The sequence below is a fragment of the Chamaea fasciata genome, unplaced genomic scaffold (assembly GCF_029207755.1).
Source record: "Chamaea fasciata isolate MVZ Bird 193981 ecotype frontalis unplaced genomic scaffold, bChaFas1.0.hap1 SCAF_7, whole genome shotgun sequence".
NCBI classification, from domain to species: Eukaryota; Metazoa; Chordata; class Aves; order Passeriformes; family Sylviidae; genus Chamaea; species Chamaea fasciata.
In genome coordinates, this window is record NW_027094092.1 from 41244623 (window position 1) to 41258490 (window position 13868).

Here is a 13868-nt window from a genome sequence, read left to right on the forward strand (position 1 = left end):
TGAAGTAATCAATTGTGTAAACCAGAAAAACTGTATAAAAGTAGACCCTGCACAGACCGAAATTGTGAATCAGGGGGGATTCACTGCCATAGGTGCCGCATCTGTGGTTCACCCAGCGCCGATTCCCGGGATCGGAACTGTATTTTGCTTGTGGATTTATTTGGGTTTTTTATTATTAATGTTAATAAATTCTTTTATTTTATGAAATTGGCTGATCATTTAAAATAAAAACATTTAGTATATTTTGTTCATTACAAATAATTGAGAGGAGATTTGAACATCTTGTATATGTGCCTGTAAAAATCAGAAATGCAAGATATTAAACCACTCCTTAATCTCATAGAGGAAGGCAAAACAATAACCAGTGACTGGAAGTGGAAATTAGGGAAATTCAAATGAGAAATTAGGTTGAAATATTTATCAATGAGAGTGATTAACCTTTGAAAAACTCTGGAAGGTGCTCACTTTTCTATCCCTTATTATGTTCTAATCAAAGCTAAAATCTTCTGAGAAGAGACAGTTTCATTATTACCAGATCTGCTTTGGGCAAACCTGAGCAACCAGGGCCCATACAGGAACAGTTAGATGAAACTTAATGTCCCACAGTCATAGAGGAACCAGAAAAGTTAAAATTCCCTTCTGAATTGATGATCTCTGTGTATCTTCTTGTATCTCCTAGGTCTGGACGTTTTCTGAACCAGACCTGGTAATGGTTCAAAAGGCAGAGCTGTACTCTGCTCTACTCTCCATTGGTGTGGCCTCACCTCGAGTGCTGTGTGCGGTTTTGGGCACCACAATGTAAGAAGGACATTAAACTATTAAAGAATGTCCAAAAGAGAGCTAAGAAGATGGTGAAGGACTTTGAGGGGAAGCCTTCTGAGGAGCGACTGAGGTTCCTTGCTCTGTTCAACCTGGAGAAGAGAAGACTGAGGGGAGACGTCACTGCAGTCACAACTTCCTTTAGACGTGAAGCCGAGGGGCAGGCACCGAACTCTTCTCTCTGGTGACCAGTGACAGAACCGGAGGGAATGGCCTGAAGTTGGGAGAGCAGAGGTTTACGTTCGATATTAGAAAAAGGTTCTCCACCCAGAGGGTGGTTGGGCACTGGAAGAGGCTCCCCAGGAAGTGGTCACAGCATCAAACCAGACAGTTCAAGAAGCATCAGGACAATGCTCTCAGGCACATGGTGTGATTCTTGGGGTGTCCTGTGCAGGGTGTTGGGGGTTAGGTCTGTTCCTTTTTTACTCTAAAGAATTTTTCCCCATAAGTTGCTAGGAGACTTAAGTACTGGGTGCTTAAGGGTGCTTGACCAAAACAAAGAGGTGGCCAAAAGCTGGGAGGGAGAGACAAGGACAGGGCTGGGGGCAGCATCACTCTCTTGCTCTTGGCATGGCATCGGAGAGGACACGGGCAGGCTGCTGCTTGCTGCGGGAGGAGTTCGCTGTCCCAGCCGGGTCCAGTGTTGAGAAAATCCACCACCATCTGCTCGTGGGCCTCGGAACGCTGAGCTCGCCTCCCCACACCCTGCTGGGCTGGCCCTGTCCCGCCACCGCCGTTTCTTCGGCACTGCCTTGAGGCTTTTTGATACTCTGTGGCCCTGCACCTGCTGCCCTGCCGGGACATCCCTGCAGTTCCAGCTACCACCTAGGAGCTTCTGATCATCCACCAGCCCGGGATTTTCCACCGTTCCAGCTTGGTTGCTCTGAGTCCCAAGAGATTGGACTGCCCCGGGCTTTGTGAAACAGTCCCTCAAGGTTCCTGGTTATGTTATTATTAATGCTATAGTTGCTTTTTTATTTGCCTTTGTTATACATACTAGTAGAGAACTGTTATTCCTATCTCCATACCTCTGCCTGAAAGCCCCTTTAGTTTTCTAAATTATAATAATTCGAAGAGAGGCCCTGCCCCTCCTTAGCAGATACCTGTCTTTCAAACCAAGACACAGGGACAAAAGTTTGACTCAATGATCCTTGTGTGTCCCTTCCAACCTAGTTTATTCTGTGCTTCTCTCGAAAGAAACATTAGGCAAGGAATGGTTCTGAGATTCTGAAATGTATTTTCCCCAAATATAAATCTTTCTAAGGCAAAAAGGATTAATTCCTTTCTGTTTTTATCAGGATTTTTTTTTACAATATCTTTCTGGACGATAATGACATCGGCTTTCCATATGCATCTCTATTCACAAAATGGTTGTGCCAAAATGATCCTCAGTATGGTGAGTAAGGAGTTCAGGCTCTGTGGACGTCTTGGCATAGCTGGGAGCAGGGGCATTTTTACTTTGACGAGAATATCACAGCTGGTTCTAAGAACGTATTTCTGATGCATTCTGAGGAGTCTTTGGGGGTAGATTTAGGCTGTTAAATCCTCTGCACCTTTTTAATCTACTTTAACACTTTTCACATTTGCAAACCCAGGATTAAATGGTTCATGAAATATCTTGTAACAAATGAAGATGATGATACAAAATAATGGAATAAGCTATTGTTAATATCAGATATCTGTATGCCTACCAGTTACAGCGCACGGTAGGATAAAAATTATCAAAATAAACGACCCTTCTTAACTCAAGGGATAAATTATGGACAGGTAAGATGCTAAACAGTGAAAGAGAAGAGATTTAACTAGATGGAAAGATTCAACCACATCAGCAGCTCCTGTACTTCACATTCCCTTAGGTGTTACAGGCAGCACTCGGAATAATTACAGATGGGGGGAAAAGACCACAAGGTTTATTAGTGTTTTTGTTAAAAAAAAAAAATAATTTATTCGAGCTATGCCTGTGTTCTCTGGAATGACTGAAATGAAGGCTGGTTTAATTTCTGTTTTTTGTTGCATATTGCAGAATAGTTAACTTCCTCAGGCAAAAATGTTCTCATGTACTTAAGTAATAAACACAAGACTCTGGGGGTGTTTTGCAAAGGTCTTGGAAGCATTCCACTTCCAGGTCATAATTTCATACAGGACATGTTGGCCCATTGACACTTTCCAACAACCTGCAAGAAGTGGAGTGCCCTTTAGGCACCAACAGCTTTAACAAATTAAGTAAGGGGAATTTTTTTGCCAACAGAAATTATGAGAGAAAGGTATGGAGGTGGCATGCAATTGTCTAAACTGATATCACACAAGAAGGTTGAGCAAAGGCCTTGAAGGAACAAAATACTGGTAGAAGGGGATTTTGCAGCTCATGTAAAGCCCTCCTCTCCAAGGAACACATCACCTTCTATTGTCACATTCAGACTTCGGTGACTACAGAGTCCCAGGGACTGAATGACCTTGGGCAATGGGCATGTTTTTGTCGAGAGATGTTTTATCCAAATATTGGCTCTGTACAGTATGATTGGTAAGAAGATGCTATTTTAAAATTTTATGGCTTCCAGAGTCAGCGCTGAATTTTCTATTGCTGATATAAAGGCAAACCTGACAATATCCATTTAAGTTGGACCAAGAATGGAGTGAGTTTGACCTATCAGAAGACCTGTGTGAATATGTTATCTTCTGGAATTACCTCCAGGTAGGAAGTTGCTGTATTTCTTCCGTGTTGCTTTGCACACCTGTCAACTGTTATATAGAGATATTTGTAATATTTCATCTGGTGACCTGACCAAATCAGAAAAGAACCAGAAAACATTTGAGAAGTACGGATCTCTAGCAGTAGAGATCCCACTAGCCATATCTTTAACTTGTACAAATTGGCATTGCTACAGTGATTTTTAGAGTTGAACTTGTTTATAGCTGCAGAAGATAGATCTGCCTCAATATTTGTGTTGCTGACCATTCACAGGACAGAGATCAGAAAAGTCAATGGTCAAGGTCTTTTGGTAGCAATTTCTCACCATGCCTTTCCACATCTCCTCTAAAATGATATCTGGGTCCACAAAATCATAGGATCAACTGCTTTCTGGGTCTGTTTTATTCTCTTTTCCCATGCCTCCTCTCCATACATGAGGAATATCTGATATAAGTGAGCCTTTGCGGATATCTTGCCATGTTCTTCATCAAAGTGAATCTAAAAAAGACATCGATTCTCAATAGGGAGGGCCGATACTGACCTTCTGTCCTCTCTTCAGGCAGTCTGGCTGCCCTTGCTGCTCGGGTGCTTGGGACGGAGAGGCTGAGTCTTTGGGTTTGCATCTGCATTTCATGAGATTCACACCTGGGATGCAAATGTCTTCAACAGAAATGAAAAGGAAACGCTTTTCACAGTTTGTCTTTCACAGCAATTTGGGGTAATCTGAGATTTAATTTATTCACCAGTTGAAAAGGGAAGGGAAATCAAGCCAGCATCTTTCTTTCAAGCCAGGGTTTTTCTTGCATAGCCCCATGCAGGCGCACACAAAAGAGCTCTGATCACTCTAACTAGGTGCTTGTTCTAATTATAGAAAGATTTAGCGTTGGTTACATAATTGCCCACTGCACATCAGCACACGGCATTGTTATGCTACAAAAGCCTCTTTTTTGTTCCCCTCTCTGCAGCAGACCCAGTGTCAGCCTGTTTAACAGAAAGCTGCAAGGAACAAAATATTTCTGAAGAAACCTCCCATAGCTTTTCCGGGAGAGGCCAGCAAAAATCAGATGCTGACCTGCTCCCTGTGCTGGGAGCATTGCCAGCATGTGGGATCTAGCATTTAAAGCAGGGATTGATAGCCCGGGCAGCAGTCTTTTAAGCATCCCGGGTAGAAGCAGTGGGCTGTGGTCAGGAATCAGTGGTTGTGCTGAGGTTAGAGTCGCTGTTTTTGATTTTTATATGCAATAGCACAGTAACTTTAAATGGACACACCACTATTATGCCTGAGCCATGGAGGTTGTGAATTTACAAACAAAAAAATCTATCGCAAAACTTACATATATCTTAGTAGACACAAGAACAGTAGACCTTTTCCCTGTATTTTTAAAATTACATGGTTCAGAGTTGTTACTTCACGTTCAATCTGTATTTATTTCTCTCATTTCCTCAGCAGTACAGCAAGTGCACATCTCCCTGACTTTTTATTTTCTTCCTCTTTTCCCTCCAAACCGTGAAGCTTCCTTCCAACAGTCTTTCCTACATAATTTGTAATGGTCCAAGACTAAGCTGTGATGCTTCACTGCCCCCCATCAGTTCAAAAGCTCCCATCTGTCCTAGAAGGGAAAGAAACTTACGGGCTTGCAGCCAGTTTAGCCATCATATGACTGATACAGCAACTGGCCATGTGGACCCTGTATCCTCAGTGTGCCAGCAGGGTAATCACCCTTATCTCTGCCCTTCATAATTTGTAGCTGCTTTGTTTCTTAGAGATAATATTTAGCAGGAAGCCCTCACTGTGCAGGCATTGACATTAAGGTCTGCCGCAGAATACGAGTGAGGAAAACAAAAATGAAGTGAAGCTGGACGGAAACAAAAGGGGTGCTGTGGCAGCTTGACTCTTATCTGGATAGCACTTGCCAACCAATGTGCTCTGTCACACCCCTCCTCAGCTGGAGAGGGAGAAACAATAACAAAAGCTTCATGGGCTGAGATAAAGACAGGGAGAGATCAGTCACTAACTACTGTCAGGGCAAAACATGAGGACTGGGGGAAAATGAAATTAATTTATTTTTAATTTATTACCAATCAGACTGAGTAGGGTAGTGAGAAATAACCTCAAATTTTAAGAAACACCTTCCTCAACTCTCCCTTCTTCCTGGGCTCAACTTCACTCCCAGTTTTCTCTATTTCCTCTCCACTAGAAGAGCGGAGTGACAGGGAATGGGGGTTGTAGTCAGTTCAAAACACATGAATTGTATGTTGCTGCTCCTTCTGTCACAGGGATAGAACTCCTCACACTCTTCCCCTGCTCTGTTGTGGGGTCCCTCCCCTGGAGATTTCTCCAAAAACTTCTTCAATATGAGTCCTTCCCATGACTTCCAGTTCCTTGTGAACTTCTCCAGCATGGCCCCTCCACAGGGTCACAAGTCCTGCCAGCAAATCTGCTCCAGTGTGGGCTCCTCTTTTCATAGGTCCAGAGGTCCTGCCAGGTACAGCTCTAGGGGGTCACAGGGTCACAGCCTCCTTTGGGCATCCACAGGCTGCAGGTGGACATCTGATACACCATGGCCCTCCATGGGCTGCAGAGGCACAGCTGCCTCATCATGGTCTTCATCACAGGCTCCAGGAGAATCTCAGCTCTGGCACCTGGAGTATTATGACCCTAAGATTAGCTCAACTAGTTAGAGAATGTGCTAATAACACCGAGGTTGTGGCATTGATCCCAGTGTGGGCCATTCACTGAAGAGTTGGACTTGATGTTCTTTCTGGGTGCCTTAGGATATTGTGTGATCTGAAAATAGCCACCTCCTGCCTCTCCTTCTCCTTGGACCTTGGTGTCTGCAAGAGCTGTTTCCTTCACATATTTCCATTATTTTCTTCTCTGACTGCAATTACTTCTGCACAATAATTTTTTTTTTCTCTTCTTAACTATGCAATCAGACAGGTGCTACCACTGTCACTGACAGGCTCGGCCTTGGCCAGCAGCAGGCCTGTCTTGGAGCCAGCTGGGCTTGGGCCTGTCAGACATGGGGGAGACTTCTATCAGCTTTTCACAAAAGCCACCCTATAGCCTCCCCCACTAACAAAACCTTGCCACACAAATCCAATGTAGGTACCCATCAAATGTTCCCAATATTATGTTGCTCTTTTATGAAAATATTTAACACACCATTGTCCCAAAGCCAGGGACAAGGTAGTTAAATTACATTTACAGCATTTTTCCACAGGGGCTTGGATGTAAAACCTATTCATCCAGGAAGAGAGACTTGCCATCAGGATGTTTTCTTGAGTGCACTGTCCTGGTGTCCTGAGTTAGAAGATGGGGACAGGGAGCAGAATAGTCCCCCTGAAATCGAGGAGAACGCAGTTAGTGACCTGCTGAGCCACTTACGTGGTCACAGGTCTGTGGGACCGGATGGGATCCATCCTAGGATGACGAGGAAGCTGGCAGATGAGCTTGTGAAGCTGCTCTCCCTAATTTACCATCAGTCCTGGCTCCCTGGGGAGGTCCCAGATGACTCAAGGTTACCCAATATGAGCCCATCTATAAGAAGGACCAAAAAGAGGATCTGGGAAACTACAGGCCTGTTAGCCTGACCTCAGTGCCTGGCAAGTTTATGGAACAGATAATCTGGAGTAAAATCATGCCTCATCTACAGGACACCCAAGTGATCAGACCCAGCCAGCATGGATTTTGGAGGGGCAGGCCTTGCCTAACCAACCTTATTTGCTGCTAGGACCAGGGGACCTGCCTAGAATATGAGGCGAAGGCTGTGGATGTTGTCTACCTGGACTAGTGAAGGGTCTGGAGCACAAGTTCAATGAGGAGTGGCTGAGGGAGCAAGAATTGTTTAGCCTGGAGAGGAGGAGGCTCAGGGGAGACCTTACCACTCTCTAAAGACTACCTGAAAGGAAGTTGTAGCGAGGTGAGGGTGGGCACCTTCTCCCAGGCAAGCAGCAATAGCGTAAGAGAACTGTGCTGTGGAAGGGGAGGTTAGGCTGGATATTAGGAAGAAGTTCTTCACTGAAAGGATAATTAAACATTGGAATGAGCTGCCTGGAGAGGTGGTGGAGTCACTGTCCCTGGAGGTGTTTAAGACAAGACTGTATGTGGCACTTAGTGACACAAGTATATGACAAGGAAGAATGGGTTAGGTCACAGATTGGACTCAATGATCTTAAAGGTCTTTTCCAACCTAGTTGATTCTGTGAAATAGATTTTGAAATTTAATTTTAGTGTGAAATTTAATTTAAGCGTGGAAATTTTTTAAGTGCACAGAAGACAGGTTTTCTGGGAGCCCCATTGACAAAGTGGGACTGCGTTACCCTGCAGTTACCGAACGGGAGGACGTAGCACTCCTGCAATCCGAGGTGCGAGCAGCGCACTACCTCGCAGCAAGGGCAGAGACGCCAGCACAGTAGGGGAGCCGTCGAAGTACAGCGCCCCTCCGACGCTCCCCCCGCCAGTCCCCCGTGGGCTCGCCCAAGGGCCTCCCCTTGCAGTCCCACCGCGGCCCCGCCCCCCGAATGGCCGCGACGGGAGACTACGTTTCCCGGCGTGCCTCGCGGGGCAGGGCCGTACCGTGTGCGAGGTGGAGGGGGGAGCGGCGTGGGGCGCGCGCGAGTTAAGTGCCGGCGAGGCGGTCGGTAAGTGCCGCCCCGAGCGCCGGCGGAGCGCCCGGACCCTCCCGCCCTCACAGCCCCGGCGGCCACCTCGGCCCGTGCCGGGGACTGCGGGCCCAGGCGGCGAATGCCGCCCGCAGCTGCGGCCCCGGCGGCGGGGACCCGGTTTTCGCAGGCTCGGCGAGGCCGGGGCTGTTCGTGGAGGCGGGAGCGGCGCGGGGCGCGGACGCTGCTCCGGGAGACCCGGCCCGGGCTGAAGGAGAACGGAGAGCAGGCGGCGCCGGCCCCTTGTGTCCTTCACGGGCAGATCTCGGGCGCGGCGGCGGAGGAGGCGGGCTCGGGGGCCGGAGCGGCCTGGCTGGGGCTTTGAGCGGCTCTGGTCCCCACTGTCCTCGGGGCGGTCAGCGGTGGCCGCCGCTCCCCGGGCCTGGGCAGGTGGCGGTGGGGTCACCTTCGGGGCTCCGACGGGGAACCGGCACCGTCCCGGCTGCCCCTGGTGGCAATAGGAAAAGCCTAGCTGTAACGCGATGGACACTCAGGTGCACCAAGTTGTGTGAAAGTCAAAGAAGCCACCTCACCCAGGTGGAAAAAGAGCTGGAGGTGATCTATCAAGGCAGGGCTTAATAACAGAGACAGTGACATCCCAAGGCTTCTTTCACAGCTGACGGGGCCCTTAAGATATCCCTAAGGGTGTCGTAATGGCTCATTTACGTGGAAAAGGCTCCTCTATACCTTATGCAAAACTTTGAAATACAATTTACTATGGATAATTCTGTTTCTGTACCTTATATTGGAGGGGTTTTAATTATTCCCTTTTTTATTGCTACAACACACTAAGCATGAAAGCAGGAACTTTCTTGCTGAAGAATTCAGCTTTGCTGCCTGTTTATTTGCTACCTGAAGTTCCCATCTTCTGTTCTTGACGTACAGCTGGCGGGTATGGCAGTAGATGTGATGTACCAAACTGCAGATTATAGCTTCAGGTAGGAATAAGATGCAAGAACAGATGGACCTGCATCCTGCTTTCAATAAAATGTTCTTTTAGTAATTGAGAAAGTGAAGGAAAAAATAATGAAAAAGAGAGGCATATTTTCTGTTAAGAAAATGTCACTGCACCTTTCACTTTTCAATGAAAGAAATTTTACAGAAATGTGCAAGGATCACAAGTGGTTTAATTAAAACACTTTGCAAAAAATTACTTTTGAAGGTGACAGAGGATACAAGAGATCTTTGTACAAACAAAGATTGGTCCTGCTGGAAGAAACCCCAAAATTTCTAGAATTCCAGTGAGGCAGGGGAAGGAGGGCGACTTTTTTTTTTTTTTTTTTTTTTTTTTTTTTTTTTTTTGTGAAGTGCATGTACCTTTGGTTGCAGTCGAGCCCAGGTTTATTTTCTGTTGAGTTTGATCATAGATTCAAAGGAGTCCTGGTCAGCCAGCTACCCATTCTGGCAGGAGAAAGATCTGGGTTGATGCAGGCAGCTCTGACAGGCACTGACAGGATATGTCTCAGCTTTTCTGCCTCACAGTTACCTAGGGTTTGTAAGGAAATAAAAGGAAATAATAAAGTTTGGCTAAGGTTGATGTACAAAGGTCTCTTTTGCTGTATGAGCTTATTTTGCTGATTGTGTTCTTGTGGACTGTTTTTGAACGACTTGACCTATGTCACTGTTTTTTGGTTACAAGGCTTCCCAGAGAAAAGGCACAAGGCAGACTGACCCTGCTGAAGCTTCACAGTGAGAAGTAGGCAAGTTTCTCAGTCAAGCCTAGGAGTAGGAGGATTAGTAGATTCCATCTTGATGGGGTAAGAGCCTGCACTGTGTCAAGCGTGCTCTTCAGAGCTTGCAGAGAAGTGACAATACCTTTTGATTTGTGGTACAAGCAGAAGAAATGGTCAGTCATACTTTCTGCCCAATACCAGCCATAGGGAGAGGAAAGAAAAATGTACCTTTTTTTTTTTTTCATATCTGAGTCCTCTATGGTGATATAAAGAAATGGAAAAATATATATTAACAGGTAGTGAGTTACAGTTTATGCTACTTTATATTCTGCAGACAATGAATGTAGTGTTACAAAGTGCTTAGTGTGGGAAATGTGTTCATTCCCCACTCTTGTCTCACAGAAAAAAAAATGGTTGAGAAGTGTCTCACCCCAGGCCTGTGTTGGGCCTGTGACAGAGCTAGGAGTAGGCTGTAGCTTGCTGCAGATGACTGTTCTGCCAGTACATTCCCTGTCTGGCACTTGAATGGGATGGTGATAATGAGAAAACAAATCTCACTTGGTCACTCTGATCAGGTCCCCCATCCCCTGCATTCTCTGTGGTTGTCTGGCACTGACTTCTGGAGTGGCACACAACCTCCTGGGATGCATTGCCTCTTCCTAGACCACTCATCATCAGTGTGGAACTTTTAGAACTAGCCTGGCAGAGTTTCTAACAAGCTTTGGGTGTTTTTGATGTTGTAAGAGCTCTTTTAAAACCCTGTTTTTTTATATCTTCTGTTGTCCCCTTAAAATCTGCCTGTGCTGTGATATCTTCAAAACTTTGTGTTAAGAAGTGCCTGTTGATAGGATTAGAACTGACTTTTGGTGGTCTCATGCTTCCTTCTGTCTGTCTACCTGTTGTGTCTCCTTGAAAAGCCTTTGGGATCCTGAACAAATGTTTTGTTGCACATATGCAAGGTCTAGCAGTGAGTTACTTCTGGATTTGTGACCAGTAGACGCTATTGAGTTAGGAATAGCAGTGAGCATCTTACTCTCAGTTGCTGGGTGATTGCTTGAGCTCTTGGCTGGGGGCAGTGCTAACAATGTGTCATTAGGAAAGGAAGAATTAAAAGTTGGATTGTCAGGTCCTCTGGGGCTGTAGGCATCAGATCACTAAGTCCTTATCAGCTGTTACAGTTGCTATTTTGTGTCTCAGCAGGGTTCATCAGTCATGGCACTAAGGGCCTTGAAGTTTGCCTCATTGACGGCAGCTGCTTCTGGCATCTATCTGTATGGAAACAAGTTCCTGGATCCTAATGATTTTGGAGTTGTTCGTGTGGGTCGAGCCATTGCCACAGTAAGTTCTACCATAGGAATGTGCAGGAAGATTCCCAGATGAATAAGGGAATGAATTGGAGTTCATGAGAACTTGGGATTTTCTGCATTCCCTGTCTGCATTTTCAGTTGGCAGCTGTCTTAGGAAATCAGAATGTCTGTGAGGAGCTCTTCAAGTCCTTGACACAGTGGGGATACAGGAGATGAAAGCATGTAAGGAGTGTACCTGTTGTGTGTGCATTTTGGAAAGAGAAAAATGGAGATACTGAGCTGCAGAGAGCTCTCTCTGCTTCCATGGATAGGGTGGGACCTTCAGAGCAAGGGCTCACTTTGGGCCCACATTTTCATCAGCCACCCTTCAAGGTCAGTTGTCCAGGTGCAGTGTCCTGCTGCCTTTTAAGAGTGCCTTAGTTCAAACCCTCTTCTCTGCATATGCCATTTTTACATTTTGTTATAAGTATCCTGGTTGTATTGATAAACTAGAGTAAGCATTACCCCTTGACCCTTGGTATGAGATTTGAGAAGGACCGGTGTTTTGAGGATCATTCTCAAAGCTAGAGTAAAGTGAGAATGGGTGATTACATATTTCTGAGACTGGAATGGTTTCCAAATGAACACTATATCTTGCCTAGCATCACTGATATTTCTCAGAAAACTGAGGATGGAGACTGCTGCCTTCTCTTGACAATGTTTACTGATGAATCCATGAGCAGTCAGGAACATGGAGAGCAAAGACTCTGGAGGGGGTATCAGTCTCCCTGTACCTCACTTGCATTATACATCTGTCACTTCAGGCCACAATCTCCATCATTTACAGACCCCCAGTGGTAAGCAGCTGTCTGTCTGCATTTTCTGTGACTTCTAAGCACTTTGTTAATGAGTTTTACAAGGAGTTAGCTCCTAAGGGCAGATGCAATAAGAAACAATCTCTATGGGTTGGCTCAGGTGCCGTGTGCGTGCAGCATCATAAACTGTTGTGAAAAATGAATGTTTATTTTGAAAGGGTGGAGGCAGAAATACAAACTGTAATCTTTCCTTCTTACTTAACAAGTGCTAAGCTTCATGCTCTGTCCCTGACCATAAGGTAGTGCTGCCTGGTGGCAGGGAACAGCTCTTTCCCTTTTAAAGCACAGGAAATTGAGGCATGGAGAGAGAATGCAGCTTCTTGTTGCTGGAGGAGAATCTGTTATTCAGAGTGGGTTCTCCAATGTGTCCTTGAGTTCTGCTTGTTTGATTAGTTTTTCTCAGTCTTTCTTAAGGCACTGTTTTTGTGGTAATCTACTGTTTAAGACAAAAGTAAGTGAGAAGTTACAGTGATGAGGCTGTGCAGTTGGTCTGTGTTTTGAGTGATGGTGAGAGATTACTTGCCTGAAGAACAGGAAGTAGGGGAAAGGAAATATTCTTTGCTTTAGATGATGGCAAATCACAGAAATGCCTTCAGGGAGGTCACAAGTCATTGCCTGTAAAGTGCTTCACTGGTCCTGCTCTTAAATGCATTAGAGGATTCTGCACCCATAGCTGCAAGCAGTGACCCCAAAACCAAGTCACCAGTGCTCCGTCTTCTGTAGATGATGGCAGCATGTGTTTAAATCTGTGTGTTTACTTTTAAAAAATAATGTTCTATGCCTTTCTGAAATCTCTGTTTCCTCTGATATGTGTGACTGCATGTGTTTGAGTTGTTTCTGAGAGATTAATTAGTCTTGCTGCACCAGTGACCTCTGTATTCCCTGCTCATTGTTGGACAGTCAGAATTCAGCTCTCATCTGAGCACAGGCAGCCTGAACTGCTGTCCTTCCTTAGCCATGGACCAGGTGAAGCCAGTAGAGCACACATGTTTACTTCTAAGAAGCTCACCTTTGGGATTATTCTTTTTGCAAATGAAAGATAAATCTCTGTAGCAAACAAGTGATTTTGGATATTGGATATTGGTGAGGTCTGCATGGACCTAAAGTATCTCTCCTTCAATCTAGCCCTACCCTGGCTTCTTACCTGGTTGCTTGCCTCCATTATTGAACCACAGCCAGACAAAAGCAGACTGTAATGAAGAGACTGCAATTCTTAGGAGCTAATAAGTTTAGCAGCCACAGACACAAAACTTTAAGACAAGTTACAGTGGAGCAAACAAAACAAAACAAAAGAGAAGCCTGGAGAAAAAAAAAACACATGAGGATCAAGGAACCTGACATACAACTGTGAGACTCTGGACAGATTTCATCCGAGTTTGGTTAGAGAGATTTGAGTCTGGTTGCATTTTAAGCATGTCGGTTCAGTAGTTCTTTGCAGACTCCATAAGAAACTTGATGAAGCTCACTAGCAGAAAATTTCTTTTTAATTCTCTGTTTAGGGAACTGGCTTTTATGTATGGATAGACAGTTATTCAGGGGAAACATTGTGCCATGAATTGGTGAGATCTGAGGATAGGTTTGGGAGCAGTGGGAGAGTGTACAGTGTTGAGAATTCATTGATACCAAGTGGGACATTAACACTGGGCAGGATGCAAGCTCAGTGAAAGTAATCTGGCATTTGTAAAGGGAGGGATTGGTTGATTCTGTGTGTCTTTTTATAACTTGGAGCTCCAGTCTCACACTGTAACGTGAATGACAGCACTAGTCTTGGATGAGAACGAAGTCAGTGGCGTGGGCAGCATCACGCTGCAGAGCGTTTCTGTATTCTGGTAAAATTAGAAACCTGGCAGAGCCGTTGTGC

The 13868-nt window shown here is 45.3% G+C and overlaps 1 protein-coding gene across 2 annotated transcripts in view; it reads left to right on the forward strand.

Annotated features, from left to right (window-relative positions):
• The first annotated feature begins 8104 nt into the window (after window positions 1–8104).
• Window positions 8105–13868, forward strand: part of ADCK1 (aarF domain containing kinase 1) — a 75136-nt gene continuing 69372 nt past the window's right edge. Inside the window, exons 1-2 of one of the 2 annotated variants that reach the window (XM_066188588.1) lie at window positions 8105–8152; window positions 11047–11184. In XM_066188588.1, the coding sequence (XP_066044685.1) occupies window positions 11059–11184 (126 nt within the window). In that variant the 5' untranslated portion in view covers window positions 8105–8152; window positions 11047–11058. Of the gene's footprint in view, window positions 8153–8671; window positions 8729–11046; window positions 11185–13868 lie in introns of those variants that run through there. The other variant, XM_066188587.1, reaches the window with a different exon arrangement.